At 39.6% G+C, this 26,457-nt stretch overlaps 2 protein-coding genes across 5 annotated transcripts in view; both read right to left on the bottom strand.

The window, feature by feature from the left end:
• ak7b (adenylate kinase 7b) overlaps positions 1–9,568 on the bottom strand; it is a 60,896-nt gene extending 51,328 nt beyond the window's left edge. Inside the window, exons 1-2 of the mRNA XM_048600028.1 lie at positions 9,456–9,568; positions 5,146–5,325 (exon numbers count right to left, since the gene is read on the bottom strand). Coding sequence (XP_048455985.1) covers positions 5,146–5,325; positions 9,456–9,554 — 279 coding nt within the window. The 5' untranslated portion in view covers positions 9,555–9,568. The remainder of the gene's footprint in view (positions 1–5,145; positions 5,326–9,455) is intronic.
• Positions 9,569–10,531: 963 nt separating this feature from the next.
• The window catches only part of vipas39 (VPS33B interacting protein, apical-basolateral polarity regulator, spe-39 homolog), a 57,441-nt gene continuing 41,515 nt past the window's right edge, over positions 10,532–26,457 (bottom strand). For all 4 annotated transcript variants that reach the window (XM_048599819.1, XM_048599817.1, XM_048599818.1 and 1 more), the window contains exons 13-20: positions 26,239–26,314; positions 24,729–24,863; positions 23,505–23,546; positions 20,257–20,346; positions 15,639–15,725; positions 14,225–14,314; positions 13,081–13,185; positions 10,532–11,127 (exon numbers count right to left, since the gene is read on the bottom strand). In XM_048599819.1, coding sequence (XP_048455776.1) covers positions 11,107–11,127; positions 13,081–13,185; positions 14,225–14,314; positions 15,639–15,725; positions 20,257–20,346; positions 23,505–23,546; positions 24,729–24,863; positions 26,239–26,314 — 646 coding nt within the window. In that variant the 3' untranslated portion in view covers positions 10,532–11,106. The remainder of the gene's footprint in view (positions 11,128–13,080; positions 13,186–14,224; positions 14,315–15,638; positions 15,726–20,256; positions 20,347–23,504; positions 23,547–24,728; positions 24,864–26,238; positions 26,315–26,457) is intronic.

Genomic DNA, 26,457 nt, shown 5'->3' with positions numbered 1-26,457 from the left:
ATTCTCTAAATCTTATTTATAATTTATGTCTAAAGGGAAGAGTGATTATTTTGGGTGCGTAGACTAGCAGTTTACTTTTGCAATATCTTCTGCATTATTGAACAATATCTTGACACTGTTTTAATGGAAATTTAAATCCATTGTTTTCTTTTTTGTACCTCCAGGCATGTATGCATTGACAACTCAACTCAATTTTATTCACTCTTCACTTCAAATCTTATTAATCATCATAGTCAAGATGTGGATGTGCCAGTATTGGACTGGGGTGGACAAAGTCAGAAGTCGCGCAACACCAAGTTATAGTCCAACAGGTTTATTTGAAATCACAAGGTCAGACCTGACGAAAGAGCAGCGCGCAGAAAGCTTGTGATTTTATATAAACCTATTGGATTATAACCTAGTGTTATATGAGTTCTGACATCATAGTCAAGCTCAGTCCTGGCCTCACATAGTGTCAACACACACAATCTTTCCAGCAGAGGGCCCTGGAATAGAAACCAAGATAGACATCCTCTTTTCTAAGCACAGAGGCATGAAAGTGAGTTGGGGTAGGTAGAACTGGCTAATTTAGGGAATATTTGTTCTTATTCAATCATAGGATGTGAGCGTCAATGGCTGGGCCAGCATTTATTTCCATACTGAACATGAAATTGAAAAAAATAGGAAATGCTTTTGATGCTGAGCAGGTCTGGCAACACTCACAGAGGATGAAAGCATTGACATCCCATGTTGATTCATAGTGGGAAAAGTTAGAAATGTAGCAGATTCAAAGTAAGTACAAAGGAAGGGAAAGGCTGGAGGGTGCAAAGAAGATAAAAGGGAAAGGCCTCTGATAGAATTAATGAGAAAGGTACAAACTAAGAGAGAGCATTAACAAGACAAGTAAAGAAATAAAAGATGCACGTTGAAGAGGTATGAACAATAGAACTATGCTGTACAAAAACAAAATAAAGAAAAAAAAGATAAAAATTAAAACTACAAAGAGAAAGGAAACAAAATGGGACAAGAGGATGAATCTATAAGATATAAGACCCTAAGACATAGGAGCAGAAATTAGGCCATTCAGCTCATTGAGTCCGCTCCGCCAATCAAACATGGCGGAAAAGTTTCTCAACCCCATTCTCCTGTTTTCTCCCCGTAACCCTTGATCCCCTTGACAATCAAGAGCCTTTCTAGCATTGTCTTAAATATACTCAATGACCTGGCCTCCACAGCCTTCTGTGGCAATGAATTCCATAGATTCACCACTCTGGCTGAAATCGTTTTTCTCCTCATTTCCGTTCTAAAGGGTCTCCCCTTTACTCTAAGGCTGTGCCCTTGGGTCCTAGTCTCTCCTATCAATGGAAATATCTGCCCAACGTCCACTCTATCCAGGCCATTCAGTATTCTGTAAGTTTCATTTAGATCCTCCCATCTATCCTTCTAAACTCCATCAAGTATAGACCCAGAATCCTCAAACATTATATGTTAAGCCTTTAATTCTTGGGATCATTCTCTTCAACCTCCTGTGGACCTGCTGTGGACCTGCTCTAGGGCCAGTAAATCCTTCCTGAGCTACGGGGCCCAAAATTGCTCACAATACTCTAAATGTGGTCTGACCAGAGCTTTACAAATCCTCGGAAGTACATTCCCTGCTTTTATATTCTACTCCTCTCAAAATAAATGCCACCATTGTATTTGCCTTTCCAACTCATGACTCAACCTAAAAATTTACCTCAAGTGAATCCTGGAATATGACTCCGAGTCCCTTTGCACTTCAGATTTTTGAATTTCCTCCTCCTTTAGAAAATAGTCTACGCCTCTATTCTTCCCACCAAAGTGCATGACCTCACAATTTCCCACGTTGTATGCCATCTGCCACTTCTTAACACACTCTTCTAACCTGTCTAAATCCTTCTGCAGCCTCCCTGCCTCCTCAATACTACCTGCCCCTCCACCTATCTTTGTACCATCTGCAAACTTAGTTACAGTATCCTCAGTTCCTTCATCTAGGTCATTAATGTAATAAGTGAAAGGTTGTGGTCCCAACACTGACCCTTGTAGCTGCCATCCTGAGAAGGACCCTTTTAATCCCAATCTCTGCTTTCTGCCAGAGAGCCAATCTTCTATCCATGCCTCTATCACCATTGGAATTTATCGTCCACCGCAACCTCCTGTGTGGCACCTTGTCAAAAGCCTTGGAAGTCCATTGGCTCTCCTTGGTCTAACCTGCTTGTTACCTCAAAGAATTCTAACAGATTTGTCAGGCATGACCTCCCTTTGATGAAGCCATTCTGACTTTGCCCTATTTTATCATGCACTTCCAAGTATTCAGAAATCTCATCCTTCACAATGGACTCCAAAATCTTACAATGACCGAAGTCAGGCTAATTGGCCTGTAATTTCCCAACTTTTGCCTTACACGCTTCTTGAACAGGTTACATTAGCGATTTTCCAGTCCTCTGGGACGTTCCCTGACTCCAGTGATTCCTGAAAGATCACCACTAATGCCTCCACTATCTCTTCAGCTATTTCCTTCAGAACTCTGGGGTGTAGTCCATCTGTTGCAGTTTATTTATCCATGTTCAGACCTTTCAGTTTTTCTAGCACCTTCTCCTTGGTGATGGCCACCAGACTCACCTCTGCACCCCCCAACCCCAGCTCTTGAATTTTTGGGATGTTACTCATGTCTCCCATAGAGAAGACTGAAGCAAAGTACTTATTCAGTTCCTCAGCAATTTCTGTGTTCCCCATTACTACTTCTCCAGTGTCATTTTCCAGTGATCCAATGTCCACTTTTGCCTCTCTTTTGCCGTTTATATATCTAAAGAAATTCTTGCAATCTTCTTTCATATTACTGGCTAGCTTATTTAATCTTCTCCCTCCTTATTTCTTTTATCGTTATCTTTTGTTGGTCTTTGTAGGCTTCTCAATCTTCTGGCTTCCCACTGCCCTTCACTGCATTATATACTTTCTCTTTTGCTTTTATGAAACTCAATTTGTCAGAGTTTGCACCATACTATCAATTTTAGAGATTTTGTGTTGTTATTTAATGCGAAGAGCTATTTTTAAATTATTCAATAAAATAAAACCTGGAATGGTAGAAATCTTAAATAAAGCTGGAACTTGCTGACAATGCATAATGGCACAGCAGGGAATAAGGAACAGTCAAAAGCCTAAAGTTGGAAGAGCAAAGGATACTAGCAGAGACATTTATAGAAGATGCTGAGGTTAACATGGTGAGGGAAGGAGAACTAACAAAGGTTGGTAAGGAAAGGCGTGACATTCCAGGTAGCAGGTAACCCTAACTCTATGTAATCTAGAGTTAGGAATGCCACTGAGGAAACTTTGGAAAACAAGATTGGAGAAGTCCCTTTTATATAAGCAATGAGGTTAGCTCAATAGAGAGGGGACAGCAGAATAGTAGCTGGAGATCAGGCAAGTCAAAGTGGACAAAAGAGTGCTGTTGTAAGTAAACAAAAGAATAAAGATACCTAATGGGAGATCTAAGTCAAATGTAGGAAGCCAGTCAAACTCTAATGTAGCTGTGTTAACAATTTTTTTTCTTTATTCTTTCATGGGATCAGGGCATTGCTGGCCAGGCAGCATTTATTGCCCATCGTTAATTGCCCAGAGGGCAGTTAAGAGTCAACCACATTGCTGTGGGTCTAGAGTCATAGGTAGGCCAGACCAGGTAAGGATGGCAGTTTCCTTCCCTAAAGGACATTAGTGAACCACATGGGTTTTTCCTGACAATTGACACTGAATTCATGATCATCATTAGACTCTTAATTCAAGATATTTATTGAATTCAAATTCCACCACCTACCGTGGTGGGATTCAAACCCAGGTCCCCAGAACATTATCTGGGTCTCTGGGTTAACAGACCAGTGACAATACCACTAGGTCATTGCCTCCCCACAAAGAACATTGGGATTAGGTATCTTCCTTAGCCTTTGTGCACTAGTTCTGATGAAGGCTGTATTTCAGACCTTAACCTATGGCTGCCTTTTGTAAGAACAAAGGAACATATAAGAACATAAGAAATAGGAGCAGGAGTAGGCCAACTGGACTTTTGAGACTGCTCTGCTATTCTAAGATCGTGACTGATCTCTTTCGTAGACTCAGCTCCACTTACCCGCCCACTCATCATAACCCTTAACTCCTGTACAGTTCAAAAATTGATCTATTTTTGCCTTAAAAAGATTCAACAAGGTAGCTTCAATTGCTTCACTGGGCAGGGAATTCCACAGAGTCACAACCCTTTGGGTGAAGAAGTTCGTCTTCAACTCAGTCCTAAATCTGCTCCTCCTTACTTTGAGGCCATGCTCCACAGTTCTTGTTTCACCTGCCTGTGGAAACAACTTCCCTGCTTCTATCTTATCTATTCCCTTCACAATTTTATATGTTTCTATAAGATCCCGCCTTATTCTTCTACATTCCAATGACTGTAGTTCTGGTCCACTCAATCTCTCCTCATAGGCCGATCCTCTCAACTCTGTGATCAACCTCGTGTACTCCTCTGCACCACTTCCAGTGCCAGTAAATTCTTTCTTAAGTAAGGAGACCAAAGCTGTACCCAGTACACCTGGTGTGGCCTCACCAGCACCCTATACAGCTGCACCCTGTTTTTTAACTCCATCTCTCTAGCAATGAAGGACGATTCCATTTGCCTCCTTAATTACCTGCTGCACCTGCAAACCAACTATTTGTGATTCTTGATCAAAGACACCCACGTCCCTCTGCACAGCAGCATGCTGCAATTTTTCACCATTAAGTTATAGTCTATTTTGCTGTTATTCCTACCAAAATGGATGGCCTCACATTTACCAACATTGTATTCCATTTGCCAGGCCTTTGCCTACTCACTTAATCTAATTATATCCCTCTGCAGACTTTCAGTGTCTTCTGCACAGTTCAAACTCTGATTGGCTTTTGTAAATGTTCAGCAATTTTTTATTTCCCTTTGTGTATTGAGATGAGTTGCTTTGACAATCTACTTTGCTATATACCAAGCATTTAGTGACCTGGCAAGGAACCATGAATATACACACTTTTCTCTGCCTAATTTTAAAAGCTTTGTTTTAAGACATAGTCCTGTGAGAAATATTTAAAATAATAGTTCTATAAACATTTTTGTTTTACAGAGTGAGTTTGGGGACTTACAGAGAAGGTTTCAAAAGCAAAATCAGGCTTCTGGGCATCAGGATTTCCCTGTGTTCCCACGACCTGGTATGTCCCTTTGGTTACTGGAAGACTTTTGACTGAATCAGTCTCTTCCTCAATCTGTTCTTCATCTTCTACTGGTGCCTCCAGTGATGCTCCAACCATACAGTTAGATAGGTACTAGAAATGAATCAGATATCAGAATTTAATTTTTGAATTTGTAGAATCATATAATAGCGCAGCACAGATTATCCAGCTGAAGTCTGCAGCAGTTCATTTGAAGAGCCAGTCCAATTCCTCTGCTCTTTCTCCTCTCCTGCAATTTCTCCTCCATACATTTATTGAATTCCCTTTTGAAAGTTACTATTGAATCTGTATCTGCCACACTTTCAGGCATTAAATAAAGATTTTCCTTATGATAGATCTGGTTCTAATGGCAATCACTTTAAATCTGTGTCCCCTTCATTTCAATCCTTCAACTGTCAGAAGTAGTTCACTTTATTTACTCAATCTAATTCATTCATCTAAGTACCTCTATCAAATCTTCTCTTTGCTTTCTCTGCTCTAAGGAGAACAATCCCAACTTCTGATCATAGAATTCCTACAGTGTGGAAGCAGATCATTCAGCCCATCAAGTCACACCTATCCTCTGAAGAGCATCCCACCCAGACCCACCCCCCACCTTATCCCTGTAACCCTGCATTTCCCATGGCTAATCTACCTAGCCTGCACATTCATAGACACTATAGGCAATTTAGCTTGGCCAATCCACTAACTTACACATCCTTTGACTGTGGGAGGAAACCAGAGTGCCCGGTGGAAACCCATGCAGACATGGGAAGAAACTTCTCTAGTCTATCTGTAACACTGAAATATTTCATACCTGAACCCATTCTAGGAAATCTTTTCTGTAGCTTCTGGAAAGCCTACAAATCCTTCTTAAAGTGTGGTGCCCAGGACTGGACACAATGCTACAACTGGGGCCGAGAAAGTATTTTATATGGTTTACCATAGGAAGAGTTACAAATTGTAACTGCTGATGGAATCTAAATAAGATTTAAAAGCAATGAAGTGCTTTTGTACAGTCCTCCAACGGCATTGTTAACTTTCAGCACTGGCAATCATAGCAAAGGTCAATTTGGTAGATGTTTCATTATGGAAGTGTATAAAAGAGGAACTTTCATACTCTGAAACCTGTAAAGGAGCATTTAGCTGCTGCCAGAGTGTAGTAAAACTAGTAGTATCGGATTGACTACACCCCATCCAATTTTCAGCTACTCTCATACTGCCATCTTTACGCTCTCTTCAAAACATCTGTTCCTTGTTTTCCTGGACACAGAAACTATCTTGCCAAACTATCAATTAGTTACTTTTATGATATGATCAAGTTAAAATAAAATCAGCTTCAACTATCTAAAGACTGTTTATTAAACATTTTTTAAAGTGTTTTTGCTTTGCTCATGCTTAAAGATACAACACAGGAACAGCTGTGAAAAATGTTTGAGGGATACAACAGTAAATGAAGATGAAGTTCACAAATCAAAAGCTAGGTACAGATAAGGAGCACCATTCATTACATCTTATTTCATCCATCAGGAAAGACAATACATGTTTCCCAGGTACAATCCAAATGTTTCTCAAACTGATTCCAATAGTGTTACCACCACTGCCCTAGTTTCTGTATTAGTTTAATGTAAAACTTTCCAAACATCAGCCCTAAATTTGTCTTAGAACTTAGGAACACCACAGCAGGAATAGTCATCTGGCCCTTTGAGCCTGCTCCAATTGTACTACTCTTGTAGTTTCACACTAAATTATTATTTTGATCCACCATTTCTATATTTTACACATTACAAAGTTGCTCCTCTTACACAGTGAAGCTCTCTCATTTTCTCATGTATTTTGGCACCCAGTAATCCTAAATATATTAAATGAAAATAGGAGCAGCAGTAGGATCTTTGGTCCTTCAAACCTGCTCCACTATTCAATACAATCATAGCTGATTAGATAATGACTTTACATCCCCTTTTATTTGCTCCCATTACCCTTGATTCCCTTGTAGTTCAAAAATATGTCTATTTCAGCCATGAACCTATTCAATGCTACAGCCTCCACTGTTCTCGAGGGTACAGAATGCCACAGATTAACAATCTTCTGCGAGAAAATCCTTCTCATCTCAGTCTTAAATGGTAGAACCCTTATTTATTAACTATGGTCCTAATTTTAGAATCACACACAGGGAAATATCTACCTGTTCCCTTGTCAATTGCCTTGAATTTGTGCCCTTTGATTATCAACACTCCTGCCACTTCAAACACTTTTCTTTATTTACTCCAAATTTTCATGATTTTGAATGCATTATTCATTCTTGCAAACAAGTCTGCTTTTGAGAAAATGGCTCCAGTTTTGCCAAGTATCTGAAACCCCATGCCCCTGGTAGAGGGGTAAATCTAGTAAATCTCCTCTGCCTCCTCTCTCAGACCTTGATGTAAATTCTAATGGTGATACCCACTGTTTTAAACAAAACAGAAATTGCTGATTTCTCCAATAATTTGTTTTATTTCAGATTTCCAGCATGTGCTGTTCTTTGTTTTTTGCCCACTGTATTTTAACTGAGTGTATCAAGATGCAGAGGCAGGTTTGGGCCCAGTACATGAGCCGGTGGCATCAGCATGGTGGGCCTAGAGTGGACTCTTGCTGGCGGTGGCGGAGTCGAGTTTGGGCCAGTGCGGGACCCAGCAGCATTGGTGACGACTGCATTGGCAAGGTCCAGCGAGGACGAGTGTTGGTGGCGGCATCGATGGAGCTGAAGAATGGTGACTCTTGTACTGGCGGCGTGACGAGGGGACTTGATGCTGGCCGCTCCAGGCCCATGGCTGAACAGTTAACATGAAGGACTGTAAAGTTGAACTTTATTCTTTATTTTTCTGCCCTTATATTCTGTGTTTTACAATAGCACTGAACAGTGATGGCCTATGACAATTTTCACTATATTTTGTGACCAAAAAAGTGACAATAAATAAATCAAATAATTCAAATCAATTTATAGACATTACCACTGCAATTCTCAGTAATATTGAGGAGTTTCACCGTACTTGGGAATACTCTCAAGCTTTATCAGCAAGTCCAACAATCAGAAAAACAGATGGAGGACATGAGTTATAGATCCAGTAAGAAAATGAAACCTCAGAAAGAAAGTGACGGCAAAACAAGTCCATATATATGATGAAAACAGCAGATAGCCTCTTGACTCTGAACTCTTTGTGTGACAGCTACTAGCTTGGAACTCAATACTGGGGGTAACCAAACCTTTGCCTGGCAAATACAATGCATTCAGAGTGTCGTGTGTTCACATGTCACTGGCTGGGAATACCTCGAATCGGAGTTGGCGGCTATAATTCTGTCGAAGGTGTGGATGTTGTTAGATGCTATATTACAAAACCTTCCAGAATTTATCCAACTAGAGTTGCGTACACGGGTGAGCACAGTGTCATTTACATGTGCATTCACAAATACCTGCACACTTAGAAATAAACTTGCCTACACGAGCACCTTGGCTTACACACCGACACACTTAACAACACACACTTACAATGAACACTTATCTACTTAATTCATACAACACTGATGTATCCTGAACACACACACATGCACACACTAAACTCCAAAAGGTATGCTTATGCCCCTCACAATACAATCATACGCTCCAACCACATTTACCCCCGCAACACATAACACCCTCCTACCCGCACCCCTCACTCAGTGTCCCTTCCACGCACACTTACCTGCCTCCACATAAACATTTATTCGTCATCTCCACACATACAGACACCCCTAACACACATGCTTACCTCGAAAAATACTTACCCCTCACACACAAACTTATCTTTCATAAATACACGGTTACTTACTCCCTGCCAAACCCTCATATTGAGTCTTTGTCCACACATACACTTCTGTACATTATACATACAATATACACTCCATGCCTCTAATTTTTATTCGTATTTAACCTATTTTTCTAATCAACTTGTTCAGAGATGTTATTGCACACCTCCAGAGCAACTGGTACTTGAACCCAGGCCTCTGTTCTGTGTTCAGGGTAGGGACACCAATACTGCACCACAATGGGTCCTCTACACACTTATTCATCATCCCCAACTCAGATGCTTACCCCCTAAAAAAGGAATAACCCTACACATACCCCTCACACTTAATCTCCAAAAACTCTCACCCCTCCCCTCAACCTCCACCACCCCAGAACACTCAGTAAATGCCCTTCAGTAACTAGTTTTTCGGATCTCACTAACTTTGCCTGTATGCTTCCCGATGAACGAGTCCAAGTGGTTGAGGAAGATCCGTTTGCTATGGACTTTCCCAGATGAAACGCCAGTTTCTTCCTCCGCCATGGCGGCCCGCTGCCCTTGGAGACGCAGCCAGAAGAACGCGTTGCTAGGGAGAGTCCTGGGCGGGGCCAGCGGAAGGCAGTGGGCGGGGCAGCTCCAGCTGCACAGTGGAGGGAGTAGAGACTCCCAATGCTTGCTCCCACTATGATGCTGAGATGATGCTGGACCTTCAACCCCTAAACCAAGGAAACGAGGACATGCAGCCAGCCAGCCAGTGTGGGCAACGAGTTGTGGAATTGGTAATCAATGCTGTGCAGCCAAAAGTGTCAATCCCGAACAATGTTAGTGGGAAGCACGCTCAGTACTGCAAAACGAAGAAACAACTAAAACTGCATTTAGGTAACACCTTTCACGACCCTCGGACGCCCCCAAAGCTATTTGTAACTCGTGAAGTACTTTATTCAAGTGCTGTGAGTGGAAGAAGAATGAAATAGGATGAAAACCATAGATATTTTGCCCATTTTCTGCAACAGTCCAAAACTAATCACGCCACATCTTGCTTTGGTTCAACTTCCAGGACCTAAATTGGACATCAAGGCCCAAGCTTGCTCCAAATAAAGAATCAGTTTCGACTTTGCACCATTTTTGAGTGGGATTCCCAACACTCCTAGACTGCCCAGGAGTCTCCTGCAGTCGATAATTGATCTCCAAAGCTCTGTAGTAAGAGGCTGGGGAGAACTGTGGTAATAGGGCTTGCAACATTGCCGATCTGAAAATCATACACTGCACATCAAAATTCCATTGTGTTGAGAAACAAAGTTTATTGGACTTTGAGTTAATAATCCTTGCCCTTACATCCCAGAGAGTATTGGAAGAATCTCCCCACACCGATGGGAAGGAAGGAAAACAAACTTCCTCACTCTTCCCTCATCCACTTTTTCGACTCTTAAGATCCAAGATAGGCCAAAAATAGTGCCTAGTCCAGGAAGAAAATAATAAACCATGTGAACAAATAAATGAAGTGCAACATAGAAAGCTACTAAAGTTTTATATTTTATTACAAAAAGTATTCTTAATGAGTGACTTGTTTTTCAATTTCTGTACAACAAATATGCTTCTCATTTTGGAGTAATAGTCAGGAATTGTGCTTCTTTGTATTTTTAAAGTGTAATTATGGGAGGAGTAATCTGTAAAGCCAACTAACATCTACTGGCTTAAAAATAAATTCCAAGACTTCTGTAGTAGAGCTTCCCTCTTCTCAGTATTCTGAACATTTTAGCTGGGTGAATCTGGACTTTGTTCATGTCATTCACCAGTCATATCTCATCCAGCAATCTCCCACTCCACTCTGTCCCTCCTTCTTAAAAGTTACAGTCTTGCAATTGATCAACTTGATACATATGAAATTTACAAATGTATGGCTCAGACACTTAATTTATAAGCTCCTATATAATTATTCATTTTAAGCATGAGGGAGAAGAGCTTCTGCGATTCTCAGAAGATGGTTGTTGATCATTCTTCTTTGTTGCCGAATGCCAGGATCACCAACCCTCCAACCTCCAGCTCCCTTAATAATCAGACATAAAGAAGAATTCCTGCAGGAAGTCTTGGTTCATCAATTTTTCCATCTGATTTGCTGCAAAACACAACATTCAAAACTACAATTACCAATCTGGTGAGTATATTTATTTTACATTTGCTTGTTTTTATACTAGGTAGATCTCACTTCTGGCAATTGAAAAAAATGCTTTAACAGGACGGTGATGGACTCTATTTGTGTAACAATGGGCTGTTGCTTTAAAGAAATGTCTGAGTTGTGGACTGATATCATCAGTCCTGGTCAGATGATTGAAGCCAGATGTCATAAATGCTTAACACATTCCATTCTGGGAAGTTAAGTTTTGAAGCATCATTTTTGCTTTCGATTGCTTATGGCTCAGGTTCTGTTCTGCACATTTGAGAGAGGTTTCTCAATCTTTTCTTGTAGTTGTGGTCTTTAATAAGGTACTGTAATCTGACTTGAGCAGGTTCTGCAAAGTCTTTTATTTACAATGTTGTGCATAATACTGTTTTGTGTAAGTACATCTCGTAGAAGTACAGATTATTCTATCCTTTTTTCACAGGTTCTCACACATGACTGCTGATTTTGCTGTTACATCATGTTTACATCACCATCTCATCAGAAATTAATGACTGATTCCGCTATTCAAGAAAGGAAGGAGATAGAAAGCAGGAAAATAAGGTCAGTTAGCTTAATAGTTGTTATAAGGAAAATTTGGGAATTGATTAAGGACATCATAGTAGGCTATTTAGAAAATTTCAGTGTAATCAGGGAGGTTTATGAAAGGGGAATCGACTTTGTTTGATTAGTTTACATCTTTTGAGGAGGTAACAAATAACATGGCAAAGAGGAACCTTTCCCAGAAGATACATGACAAGGTTACCAAAGCTTGCTATGCAGAACAAGAACTAACAGCATTGCATGTAATATATTAAGATGGAAAGAGGATTGGCCAGTTAACAGGAAACAGAATAGATATAAGTAGATAACTTCTGAGTTGGCAAGATTGGAGTGCCACAGGGATCAGTGCTGGGACCTCAGCTACTTACAATTTATATCAATGACTTGGATTAAGGGAACAAATAGATGACTGCTAAATTTGATGATATAAAGGTAGGTATGAAAGTAAGTTATGAAGAAGACATAACGGTCTGTAAAGCAAAAAGGGATATAGATCAGTTAAGTTAGTGGGTGGAAAGGTGGCAAATGGGAGTACAATATAGTGAAGAGAAAAAGTGAACTCATCACTTTGGCAGAAAGAACAGAAAAGCAACTTGGTATTTAAATGTAAAGGAAGCACAGAACTGGAGATAGAAAGGATCTGGATGTCTTGGTACATGGACCACAAAAGGTTGGTGTGGAGGTACAGCAAGTTATTCAGAAAACAAATAGAATGTTGTTATTTATTGCAAGGGGAATGCTACTGTTGTAAAGTTTTGCTGCAGTTGTATAGACTATCGCAAGGCTACATCTGGAGTATTGTGTAGAGTTTGGTCTCCTTATTCAAGAAAGGATGTAAATATGTTAGAAGCAGTTCAGAGAAGATTCAGTGATTGATACCTGGGATTGGGGGAGCAGGGCTGCCTCATGAGTGGAAAGTTGGACCAGTAGGATCTATAGTCATTGGGAGTTTAGAAGAATTAGGGGTAATCTTATTGAAATACATAAGATTCTCAGCGGACTTAACAGATTGATGTTGAAAGGAAGATTTCCCTGGTGGGAGAGACTAGAACTAGGGGATACAGATTAAAAATCAGGGGTCATCCAGTTAAGACAGAAATGAGGAGAAATCTTTTCTCTCCAAGTGTTGAGGGGTTTTGGAATTCTCTTCCCAAGAAAGCGGTGGAGATAGGATCAATGAATATTTTTAAGGCAGCGGTCTTGATCAACAAGGCAATCAAAGAGTACCAGGGACCAATAGGGAAGTCAAGTTATGGGGACAATAAGATCATCCATAATCTTACATACTCCTGTTCCTAATTCATATGTTCATATAGCCATTCTCATTATAATGCAGTTTTAGCTTACAGAATTGCTCAGGATATAGTCTATCTTCCGCTGTTCTTGTGAGTTTTTTTCCACTTTGTCTCTATACAGAACCAGCTGTTGTCGATCTTTGAGATCCCTGTAGGTCTAAATTCAAGTTAAGAAAAGGAATGTAAAAGAACTTTTACAAACCACTACATCATTTACTTTCTATGATCCCAAGTGATATATAAAGCTTCAATTTAAACACTTTGACTGATTGCCACTGAATTTCCATCTCTCATTGTTTTAGCGAGACTGATTTAGCAATATCTATTGATACCCACCAGACACATGTGCAGTAAGCACTACTTCAATTCGCACATGCACATTTAAAGGGGGTTGACTTTACTACGGCATGAAGTAGTGTTTCTGGAATTGTGTGCATGTGCATTTCTGGATTGGAGCACAGGCACAGTCGCAAGCAACACAAGGTGTCAGCAGACACAAGTGACTGATTTTGCCCTCCTTTTACGAGTTGGAATCCCCAAAATAATCATGACCTCCCAGCTGAAGCAACCTCAGGGATTTGGCAACAAATCGTCCACAGGATGGAGCTGAGAATAGTTTTGCATTCTCAGATTGCAATTTACTCAGATCGGAACTCACACCCTCAAGCTGAGTGTCTCTGTCACACATGAACAAAATGCTTGGGAGCAGTAAGTCTGCTAAAGTGAAATGCTGCAAGGGGACATCCAGAAGTTGAATTAATTCATACAATTTTTGACATTAAATTGCTCTTGTGGACTTCTTAGAGTAGAGCAACGTTTTGCCATTTGCGGAGTTACCTTCTTCAAAAATATCATGAGTGGGGATTTTTGCCAATAGTGAACATAGTAGACTGGGAATACATAGTAACAGACACATGTACTTGCACACTTTCTACTCAAGGAAATAAATTTTCTTTTAATATCTTTTTGAAACCCAGATAAGCGAAGATTAGACTCATTGTACACTGTTTCACCAACTGCAAGATTTACACAAATAAAAGAATTCACAAAAGGTGGACATGAGAGTGGCAGGACTTGTCTGTACTCACTATATAAAATAGTCAACAAAGAACACCCTGCATTAACTGCATTACTTTTTGTGTTTTTGTCATTTAGTTCCTCTCTATGGTAGCAAAAATAAATCCACACATACTTACGTCAATCACAATATTATGGCACTTGTACTTTGAGGCAAGGTTCAACCTCAGTTCTGTGCTATCCACTAAAGCAACATATTCCTGAATAACCTGTAGAAAAAAATGATACAATTGACAAAGGAGTTGGAGGTGACTTGAGGAAGACTTTTCTTTAAACATAGCAAACTGTTATGATGTGGATGTCTGCAAGCAGATTCAATATTAATTCACAGAAAGGAATTGGATAAATACTCAGATGGGAAACAGTTGAAAGGAAAGAGCAGGTAAGTGGCACCAGTCAGGCAGTTCCACAGAAAAATCCGAAACAGGCATGATGGGTCAAATGTGAAAACATTCGATGAAACTTTCTTCCTTAATCAGATACACAGTATCAGACAGACTGCATTGCAGGCTTAATACCCCATTGCTGTTATCCTAACCTCCATCACACAGTTTGAGGAAATTTTGACCTTATTCTGAAATCTCTTTCCAACCTAATATTTATTTGCGATGTGAGATATTAGAGATGGATAATCATGGACATTTCCTAATATCAAGCACCCATGGATCAGAATGAGATGACCAAGATACAAAGTAATACAAAGCACTGCAGATTCTGGAAATCTGGAACAAAACAGAAGTTGTTGGAGGAATTCAGCAGGTCTGGCAGCATCTGTGGAGAAAGAAAGAGTTAAATTTCTTGTCCAGCGACCCTTCTTCAGAACTGAAATTCTGTGGTTCTGAAGAAGGTTCACCGGACTCAAAACGACACCTATCTTTTCTCTCCAGGACTGCTGAGATACAAAGTGCAGTGCACCCATAACAAAATGGATAGACCCCAACCTCACCATCACACCTTGTCCTCTCCTATACCACCTACCTAATATTTTCATTTCTTCCAGCAACTTTCTCAATGTTCTAAATGGTTTCTGCTTCAGCATTAAGGGTGATCTGGTATTGGTCATTTTCACATGAAAAATTTGAATAGAGAGATCACACTACATATCATTTTGTTTGCTGGGGGCATCCAAACACATGGAAAATACGTCTGAGTCACTGCGATATTGCGAGCCCTTATGTGGATGTTAATGGTGACCATGTCACATTGCTAAGAAAGAAATAGGAGTGACAGTCACTCAAATCTGACAAACTCATTAATAAACTGCTATAAAAAATTAGGTTGTTGTACAGTAGTAAGGGCAGTGTATTTTAAACCTCAGAGAGCAGTACTGTTCTGAAGGAGGCTAACTGACCTATCGTGGAACAGTATTTGATGACATTCCCACCTTATACATAGTGCTGATCTACTCTTTGTACATGAAAGACATCCTGAAGGACTACTATTATTCTCAAACCTCTCCTAGTGGAGAGGTCTGTTTACCCAAAAGAGCGGAATGAAGGAAAAATATTTTCAAAGTATCAAACTAGCACTTACCTCAACTGGAGCATTGTTTTTGTGCAAGATGTCCACAACTCTATGAAATCCAATTGGGGCTTTCTTTTTGGTATACCCTAGCCAATTCTAAAACAAAACAAAACACATGTCTTAAAAGGGAGAAAGGTTGCTCTGGTAGTAGGTTACAAAATTCGGTTGTGAAATATTGGACTCAGTGGCAGCATGAACGCTTACTGCTCATCAGATGTTGTTAGTGAGCTATCTTCTTGAATACAACTGACTAGGTTATGAGGGCAGTTAAAAGTCAACCACAAACTCAGCAGGAAAAACTCAGCAGATTTGGCAGCATTTGTGGAGAGAGAACAGAGTTAATGTTTCGGTCTAGTGACCCTTTTTCAGAACTCGACCATATTGTTGGGGCGGATCTGAAGCATCATGACTGTTATAAAAAATGGACTAACAACTTTCAAATTCCATCGTATGATTTGAATGATTGGGATTTCCAAAGACTGAAGTAGTTTTCAAAAATAAATACACTGACTTAAAATGGCCACAGCAGTAAGCTGATCACACAGATAAGCCAAAGTTCATGAAACCAACATGGAATAAACACAAATAATATAAACTGAAATTAATTTGTTAACAAAAGACACAGAAATGACTCCACTCAATCAAGCTTGAAGAAACCCTTATCTCCAGTTTATGATTTAACCTGTTCACGTGTTGGAGATGAAAGTTACCACCTGCAATTATCAAGTTGGAAACCACAAGCTCAGACAAACCAGCTTATATTTTAGCTTCTTTTGGCAGAACAGAGATGCATTTGTGAATGAAAGAAGCAGGACGAAGTACTCTCTCTGGTTCACGAAGGTCAAAAATCGCACCTCACCAGGTTATAGTTCAACAGGTTTATATGAGGATACAAGCTTTCGGAGACTCGCTCCTTCTTCAGGTGTCAGTGAGACAGGTGGCATCAAACACAGAATTTATAAGGATCAAAGCGACATAGAACTGATGCAAATGTGTTGAACAAACCTAAGGTGGCTGTTAAATCTTTAATCAGTTAGAAAGGGGTTAATACACAAATCCCAGAATTTCTTTCAAGTCACTGCCCTGAGATAACTTAAGGTTTTATCAGTTCCCTCGGTATACCAGAGGTGATGTTTCAGGTCAGACAATGCATTTTAGGTGTGAAGCCCTGTTTAGAATCTGGCTGTGTACAAATTGGAGTCAGAGTGGATTTATTTCCAAAGTAGGAATTTATAAAATGCCATATTGACTGTCAACAAATTGTGTGCTTTTTGAACAAAATAGAATGTATTTGCAATTACAAATTTGCAAACGCAAATTCACTGCATAGGCTTATATGTGTGTGTGCGTGTGCTAAAGTGAAATGCTGCAAGGGGACATCCAGAAGTTGAATTAATTCATTCAATTTTTGACATTAAATTGCTCTTGTGGACTTCTGAGAGTCGAGCAAAAGAGAGGAAGAAAGAATGTGTGCGCGTGCATGCAGGAGTGTGTGCGTGTGTATATATGTGTGAGAGAGAGAGAGTGTGAGTGAGTGAGAGAGAGAGTGAGAGAGCATGTGTGCGTGTGCTTGAGTGTGTATGGGAGTGTTTGTGTGAGAGACAGAGTGTGCATGAGAGAAGGTCTGTGGAAGTGTGTAAGTATGTGTGTGAGAGTGTGTTTGTGAGAGAGTGTATCTGTATACATGCGTGTGCGAGAGTGTACAGTGTGGTGGAGTCACCTGTAGTGTAGCACAAACCCAAGATCCCGATTGAGGCCATTCTCATGCGTACTGAACTTGACTATCATCCTCTGTTCGGTGACTCTGCATTGTTGTGTATCCCAAAGTCCACCTTGGAGGACATTGACCTGAAGATCCAAAGCAGAATGTCCTTCACTGCTAAAGTGATCCCCCACTGGGAGGGAACATCTGGCGACTGTTGCAAGGTGTCCATTCATCCATTGTCGTAGCATCTGCATGGTTTCGCCAATATACCATACCTCAGGGCATCCTTGCCTGCAGTGTATGAGATAGGCAACGTTGGCCGAGTCACATGAATGAGTGCCGCGCATGTGGTGGGTGGTGTGCCCACGTGTGATGGTAGTCTTTATGTCAATGATCTGACATGTTTTGCAGAGGTTGCCATGAAAGGGTTGTATGGTGTTGCAGTCGATGTTGTCCTGAAGGCTGGGTAGTTTGCTACAAACAATGGTCTGTTTAAGGTTTGGCGGTTGTTTGAAGGTGAGAAGTGCGGATGTAGGGAAGATCTTAGCGATGTGCTCGTTGTCATTGATGATGTGTTGAAGTGGGGGATCACTTCATGACCAAGGACATTCGAATCTTAGTGTAAATGTCCTCCAAGGCGGACTTCGGGATACACAACAACACAGAGTTGCTGAGCGGAGGGTAATAGCCAAGTCTGGTACCCTTGAGGACGGTCTCAACTGGGATCTTGAGTTCATGTCACACTACAGGTGACCCCACCACACTATACACTCTCACACATGCACACGTACATACAAACACTCTCTCACAAACACACTTTCTCTCTCCCCCTCTCTCTCTCACACACCACGCACACACACCCTCTCTCTCCCTCCCATCGCGCGCACACACACACATGCACACATATAAATCTATGGGGTGAATTTGCATTTGCAGATACATTCTATTTTGTTCAAAACGTTCACAATTTATAGACAGTCAATTTGGCATTTTACAAATTCCTACTTTGGAAATAAAACCAAGTTGATACACAGCCAGATTCTAAACAAGGCCTCACACCTAAAAGGCATTGTCTGACCTGAGATGCCACTTCTGGTATACTGACGGAATTGATAAAACCTTTAGTTATCTCACAGCAGCGACTTGAAAGAAATTCTGGGATTTGCATATTAATCCTTTCTAACTGATTAAAGATTTAACAGCCACCTTAGGTTTGTTCCACACATTTGCATCCATTCTATGACCCTTTGATCTTTTGCTTATAAATTCTGTGTCTGATGCCACCTCTCTCACTAACTCCTGAAGAAGGAGTGAGACTCCGAAAGATTGTCGTCTTCAAATAAACCTGTTGGACTACAACCCGCTGCCATGTGATTTTTGATCTTGTCCACCCCAGTCCAATGCCGGCACCTCCAAATCACAGTTCTTGAAGGACAAAGTACCCGATGACACATAAATTGGAAACATCTGGACATGAGAAATTAAAGTTATCTGCAATATTTTCTACTGATAAGGATGCAAAACATCAGTTAATCAACCATGGTTTCAGGTAAAACTTTTACACCGCAAGAACACTATAAGAATCATAGAATTCCTACTGTGTGTAAAGAGGCCTTTAGCGCTCCCAAGAGCCTGTCCCCATAACTCGGCACTTACCATGCCCAATCCACCTAACCTGCACATCTTTGGAATCAAGGTCTTTGTATTGTATATAATTTTCATAGTGGACACTATCCCTCTTTAACTTTATACCATTGTATAGGTGTGCATGACATCAGGCCTTTGTTATTTTTTTCAGTGTTAACAGAATATCAAATTGCTCTTTCTTTCACTCGAGAAAACTTTGCAATTGGCTCCTTATTATGGTAGACACTGGGTAACTACACTTTCATTAGAGAGAGAAATAGTTGTGTGCTACAAAGGAACATAAAATCTTTGTTGCGACCAAATGAGGAGGCTGAAAGGAGGGAACTGATTCATCATCCCTTACTTGGTTATATAACAGGAGTCACACATAGACTAGACCTGGTAAGGTGACAGATTTTCAGCCCTAAAGGACACCAGTGAACTGGACAGACTTTTATGGCAATCTGGTACTTCCACAGGCACTACCTATTGGCTTTTCGTTTCAATCCAATTGAATTCAAATTCTCTGGTTACCATGGTGGGATTTGAACTCCTGTCTCTGGATCAGTGCTCCAAGCCTCTGAATTACTAGTCTGTTAACATAAGAAGTATTCTATCATAACTCAGGAATTGAATGATTTGTATGAAAATGAAGTTGGAGAGAAAATTACTTCTCAATTCTTGGCCAAATGTGGAATGCTGGGGGCAAAATAATTACTTGAAAATCACCTCAACATTGAAAAACACTAGAGGTGAAAATGTTTCTTAGGCAGAGTCCAGGCATATGGTTTTCTAATTAGAATTTTATTCCAACTCCCACACATCAACTCCAACTTGTTCTCTATATATAGGTAAAGTCACTATAGTTCTACTGACTACCCTTAGGACTATTCTCTCATTAAAGAAAGACAATTGGAGGTGGTTTAACTGGAGGGTCACCGCACCTCAGGTGAGGGGCAAGGTTGACAAGGAGGGACCTTAGCCAGTGCAAGAATTGACCCCATGCTGTTAACGTCAATTCGCATCGCAAACTCGCCGTCCAGCCAACTGAGTGACTGGCATATACATACACCCAAAGCATACCATTGGCCATTTAAGTAACTAGATAAAATATCTGAAGAAATCTTGCGACCAATATAGAACTAGAAAGAGGCAGTGCACTCCTCCAACCTCAGTCGTAATATTAGTAAAACCCAGCATTTTACTAACAAAACACATTAGGAGGTACCAAAATATCCCATTCTACTGTAAATACAGACTGATAGTGATACAAACAAGTTATAATAAACAAGTTACCTTTGTAGTAAATAGAGTATCAACATCTTTCCAAGCCTTCAGTTTGGCACGAGCTGCAAGTGTTGTGAGCAAATATTGTTTGTCTGAAATCTAAAACACACGCAAAAATAATATTTTCTGTTGCACTCAAATATACCCAGATTATAACAACTCAACACAGGAGAAAATGCATCTACAAATAATTGTCTGTTCCAACCTCTCAGCTCTTGTGAAACAGAGGCAATTTTCAACATTAAAAGGTGCTCATTATGACCTTATTAACACTTAATTTTTCTTAAACCTTGGCTGGAATTCCAACTCAAGATGCCCAAAGTTTGCATTCATACCATAAGGCATAAGACATAGGAGCAGAAGCAGGCCATTCAGCCTGAGCCTGCTCTGCCATGCAATAAGATCATGCTGATCAGATAATCCTCAACTCCACTTTCCTGCCTTTTCTACTTGATTCCTTTACTAATCAAAAATCTCCCCATCTCAGCTTTGAATCTACTCTGAGATTGTGCCCGCTGGTTCTAGAGTCTCACACTAGGGGCAACTTCTCTCCAACGCCCTGTCAAGCCCCCTCAAATCTTACATGTTTGAATAAGGTCTCCTTTCATTTCACTAAACTTGAATGAGTACAGACCCAACCTACTCAATGTCTTCTCATAAGACAATCCCTCCATACCCATAATAAACCTAGTGAACCTTCTCTGGATTGCCTTCAACGCCAGTATATTTTTAAAGGGACCAAAACTGTTCAGAATATTCTAGGTCCCTATAACTAGTGCCTTGCACAATTTTATCAAGGCTTTCCTATTTTTATACTTTATTCCCTTTGAAATAAAGGCCAACATTCCATTTGCTTTTCTGATCACCCACTGAACTTGGATGCTAGCTCTTTGAGATTTATGTACGAGGACTCTGAAATGCTTCTGTGGTGTTGCTTTCTGCAGTCTTTCTCCATTTAAATGATATTCAGCTCCTCTATTTTTTCTGCCAAAGTGCATAACATCACATTTTCCCACATTATATTCCATCTGCCAAGCTTTTGCCCACCCAACCTGTCAATATCTCTCTGTAGACTCTATGTCATTATCACCATTTGTCTTCCCACCTATTTTTGTGTCATCTGCAATTTGGCTATATTACATTTACTTTCCTCATCCAAGTTGATACATATTGTAGATAACTGAGGCCCCAGCACTGATCGTTGTGGCACTCCACTAGTTACAGGTCGCTATCCTGAAAAGTCCTGCTTTATCACAACTCTGTTTTCTATTAGCTATCCATGCTAATACACTACCTCCAACACCATGGATTCTTATCTTATTAAATAGCCTAATGTGTGGTACCTTATCAAACTCTTTCTGAAAATCCAAATATATTACATACACTGCTTCTCCTTTACCTATTCTACTCACTACCTCCTCAAAGAACTTGAATAAATTTGTCAGTCATGATTTTCCCTTTGTGAAGAATGCTGACTCTGCTTGATCATGTTACATATTTCTAAATGCTCTATTCTATCCCTCATAATAAACCGTAACATTTTCCCAATTAAAAAAAATGTTAAGATAGCTGCCAATAGTTACCTGTTTTTGTCTCCGTTTTTGAATAAAGCATTACACATTAGCTTTCTCAATCCTCTAGGACTTTACCAAAATCTAAAGATTCTTGGAAGATTCTTACCACTGCATCCACTATTTCTGTAGCTACTTGTATTGTAGCTACAGTGATATAAACTGTATAATTGATACATATATTGTTGTTCGTTTGGATTTCAAAATAGTGACATGCAAGTGCTGATTACTTCTATGTTGAATTCTTAATGTTGAAAAGAATGAGGTCGGAGGCAACTTCAAAATGGTGCTTTAAATTCAAAACTTTGTCAGGGACAAATGACTGTGGACCCCTGCAGTGTTAGTAAAAAGCTGGTTATACTGTTGGGTTTATAACAGGTAGAAAAAAGGCCATTAGATTTGTTTTCAGTTCAAAAGAATCTAGGATGAGTTAATGTTTTCTTTTAAGTTCAGTTTAGAAGCAAGAATTTCAGTTCAGTTGAGAAGACACCAAGATAGAGTTTACCAGCCAGTTTAGTTTCTTTCCTAGGATTAGTTCAAGCCAGTTCAAACACCAGTTAAGTCAGCACAAGAACTTAGTTTGTCAAACATCTAACCCAAGAGTGTTTGGTTACAAATCTGCAGGATTTTAAGAAGTGAGAAAGTGTAGGTTATCAGTTTTGTGGACAAGTTCCTGTCATCAGATCTGGAAAGGGCCCATCAAATTGTCTGCACAGTCCACAGAAAGAAACTGTCAGAAGTCAGTTAGAACCCTGAAGAAATACAGGGAGCAATCTCTCTGGACTTGAGTGTCTGTAATGGATCATGTTGAGACACAGATTGACACTTTGTTTTGCTGCGTGTTTTCAGATCATTCTGTGGTACATTTTAAGGTAGCTTGCTTTTTGTTAAAATTTGTTCTTTTATGTTCTAAATTTCTGTTCTGTTAAAGAAAATCTACAGTTCTGTGTGAATATGTCTCAGTAATTAACAAAAACTATCAAGCCAGGTTTCATTTTGGAATCTGATGTCCAATAGTATCATCAGCTGAGACCTCAGTAATATGTATGATGTATGTGCTCTTCTCCCCAACCACACCTCAAAAACTGAAGTCATTACAAGTGGATCTACCACCACAAATCTGACCTGACTATATAACCACTGCACTGCTACCTCTGCTGTGGAACAGGATATACTGAGGGAAGATGATAGTTTCTGGGTTGTCTGTAAAGTACAATGCCATGAGTATGATAATTGAGCTTTTGCTTGACTAGACCATTGAACAGTTCTCTTGAACTTTGGCAGACATCCCCATATGTTATAAGGAAGATTCTGCAAGATGTAGACAGCTGTGTGTGCTGTTACCATTTCCTGTGCCTTGGATGACACCGAGTTCTCCATCTGGTTTCGTTTTTCTCATTTTGACAATATAATGATCTGACATAACGACAATACTTTGATGATTATTGATTCTGGAGTGACCTCAAAAGGAAGTAGATAATCCTCATTTGAAAGAAATCTAACTGAATTTATACACATCAAACTGAGGAGGGCTGGGAGAATTTATGAGCATTTTCTATTCATGGATTAAATAGGGAGGATGGAATCAGTGATGAGCTAGGTTGTATGTGACCAATGAAACACAAACACTTCCTGGGACCAACATCTTACTTAATGAGTGCTCGACTGTAAAGGCATAGTACCTACTTTGAAAGTTTTTTTCAAATTGGCTGGACTACTGAATGTTCCCTATGAAGAAACAAAATGAGAACACTGTTAGGATCACAAATATTTATCTTTTAAACAAGAACCAAAGCATTTCATGATTTAATGATACATGTTCCACTAGATTCCCTATCATGATAGCGGCACCAGCAGAGGTGCTCTGATCTCCCTTTCTCTGCTTATCCTCAATCTTAAAATAGCTGTGTCAATTTACTTAATCTGAACAAGAATGGTAACCTTATTCTGTATTAGGTCTGTTCCAGCTGATGTTACAGCAATAGATTTTACTGTGTTTGATCCTGTAAAAAGTTACATCAATGAATGATATCTCCACAAGTATACCAAGTACTTTTTATGTGTTTAAGCTTATGATACTATGAATTGATGTGTTAATAAAGTAGCATTAGTTTGTGTATCTGCAGCTGATATTTCTTAAGGTTTCAGGCAAAAGGAAATTAGTTAACTTACTCACTGGTGTGCAGCATTCCAGCTGCAATCAGAGTGATTTGTACAATTTTTAAAAAAATATTCATCCTGGGATGTGGGCCATGCTGATGAGACTCAGTTTACATCTGTCACCAAGCACCCTGACGAGTCAGTGATAAAAGCTCCCTCAAATATTGTAATCTTTGTTATGAGGATTCTCCCACAATAATGTGAAGTAGGGATTTCAATGATATTTACCCAGTGAAGATTAACTAGTAACAACACATGTCCAAATGGAGAATATGGAGGTCATGGTGAACTCAAAAGATGCTGCTGCACATACAATGGTCCTTTCACTAATGGTAGTAACTGGGAAAAAACTGGTAACAAACTTTCATCTGAATGCTGAAAATCTGTTCTATGCTGATAATGCTCAAAAAAAAGGTAGATATCTAAATTTACTGCTGACATGAAGTTGAAGGGAAAGTGTTATAAATTCATTTGATCCTTTTAGACCAGTGTTACTTTATTGATTTACAACTCACTATAATAAACACCTTCAACCACTCCGTGACCCAAAATGAATAACTTTATTTCAGTATGCATTTATTTGAGGATGGTGTGGGTTAATTTACACTTATGATCCAAATGTATGCCTACATTGATGGAATTGAATCCTCAAGGTGACAGCATATCTGTTCAAAATGCTGCTAAGCAATTCCTTCAAATCATCAAATTTACTAAGCTTAATATACATATATATGAGAAACAATGACTCACTTCGGATTCCCCGTAATGATAAAAGCAGGAATAGTAAAGTGTTGTGACTAGTGGCATGAGGAGGATGGAGGCTTTCCTGGGATGTTTCCTGAAGACCTCCATTTGTCCAGATGCCTCAATGCGTTTGTCATTCTCCTGAAAAACACAAAGCGAAAGAATAATTTCCGATCCCAAATGCAGTTTCTCACCTAATACATCCACGGTTATGTTGTAGCTCAGTTACCAACAAAATTAGACATATGAAATGCTCTATTTTTATTTTGCAGTTTGCTGTTCAGCTAGAATCACTGAATCATCACTGGATTGTATACTCAGACCATATGGAAATATACAATAGCCCTGTTTTTGCGATTAGTGGCAAAGGAACAGGAGCTGGCCACTAAGTCGACTATGAAGGTTTGCAGGTATTTGAGCATTGATTTACTATCAGCGGGACTCTGACACAGTGTGGCCATCTCTACAAAGATCTGTGGAATGTTAATGTAGGAAAAGCAACAGTTAGCATTTGTAACCAATCAGATTTAATAATCTCTACTCAAGAATTCCAATTTTAAAGCAAGAAGTATAAATGAGGAATTATAAATTAAAAATCAAAATAAAAAGTTGATTTAAAGATGGAAATAAAACAGAAGGGAATAAAAGAGATAGATGGAAAGAGTAAAAAGAAAAACAAGACACCTCCAATACTTATTAAACTCTGAAGGAAGTAACCTGAACATGTACATTTCAAAGCCAGAGAGATTGACATTTTTTACTGTGGGTATAGAATCACATGTAGGCTAGACTGCGTAAAGATGGCAGATTCCCTCCTAAAGGGCACTGGTGAACCAGATGCGTTTTCCAAATAATTGAAGGTAACTTCTTGGTCATTGTTATTAAGACAAGATTTGTATTCCATACTTAACTGAAATCAAATTCCATCAGTTGTTGTGGTCCATTGCTATTCCAGTGATGTTGCCACTATGCTACCATTTCCCAAACCCCAAAAATTAGAAATGTTATATTAGAATACCAATTTTAATGGGTTCTTCCAGATTTTTTTTCATTATTTTAACAAAGACTTTAACTAGAAGCAGGCAGCAGTATGGGTGTCTTCAATTAATGGGAGGGAAAAGAACAAGTCATAGTCCCTTTACCTGAATAATATATTCTGATCCTTTTAATAATACAGGTGTGTGGTTGTGTGGCTCAACCATGAGAAGTAGTCTATATCTGCTCATGAAAGAGAGCCCATCTGACAAAATCTGAGGGCATTTGGTACTCTGTAATCAACTCCAAGAATTAATCTCATTGAGGAGTAGATTTAACATGTGGTTATTGGCTGATCAGGGACAGTGCAGCTCCTTCCAATATGGAAATCAGGCAGCACATTATTGTGGGCATGGGGAGGGACCACTAGTGGGTATGGAGATGGGAAATGATGCTGGGTATAGGATATGGAAACCAACAGATTCAACAGAAAGGGTAAAAAAAATTCAGAAGAAAGTAAAATATTTCAAATTGCCCTTACCTCAATAATAATTTGTCTGTCCAGCAGTGTGTAGTGGTCCTTAACAAACGTGGCATCATCATAAGCAAGTGGAAGTCTAAAGAGAAAATGTAGAGAGACAGTCATTTGGGATGGCTGTTTTAAAACTTCAACAATCATCATCTCCCTGGGACTTGAATTAAAACAGCTACCCTGTACAAGACAGTTTGCAAAGAGAATACTTACTCACTGAGTCTTTTA

Source organism: Rhincodon typus, chromosome 8, assembly GCF_021869965.1.
Source record: "Rhincodon typus isolate 14 chromosome 8, sRhiTyp1.1, whole genome shotgun sequence".
Taxonomy (NCBI): domain Eukaryota; kingdom Metazoa; phylum Chordata; class Chondrichthyes; order Orectolobiformes; family Rhincodontidae; genus Rhincodon; species Rhincodon typus.
This window is presented reverse-complemented; position numbering and strand designations above follow the sequence as displayed.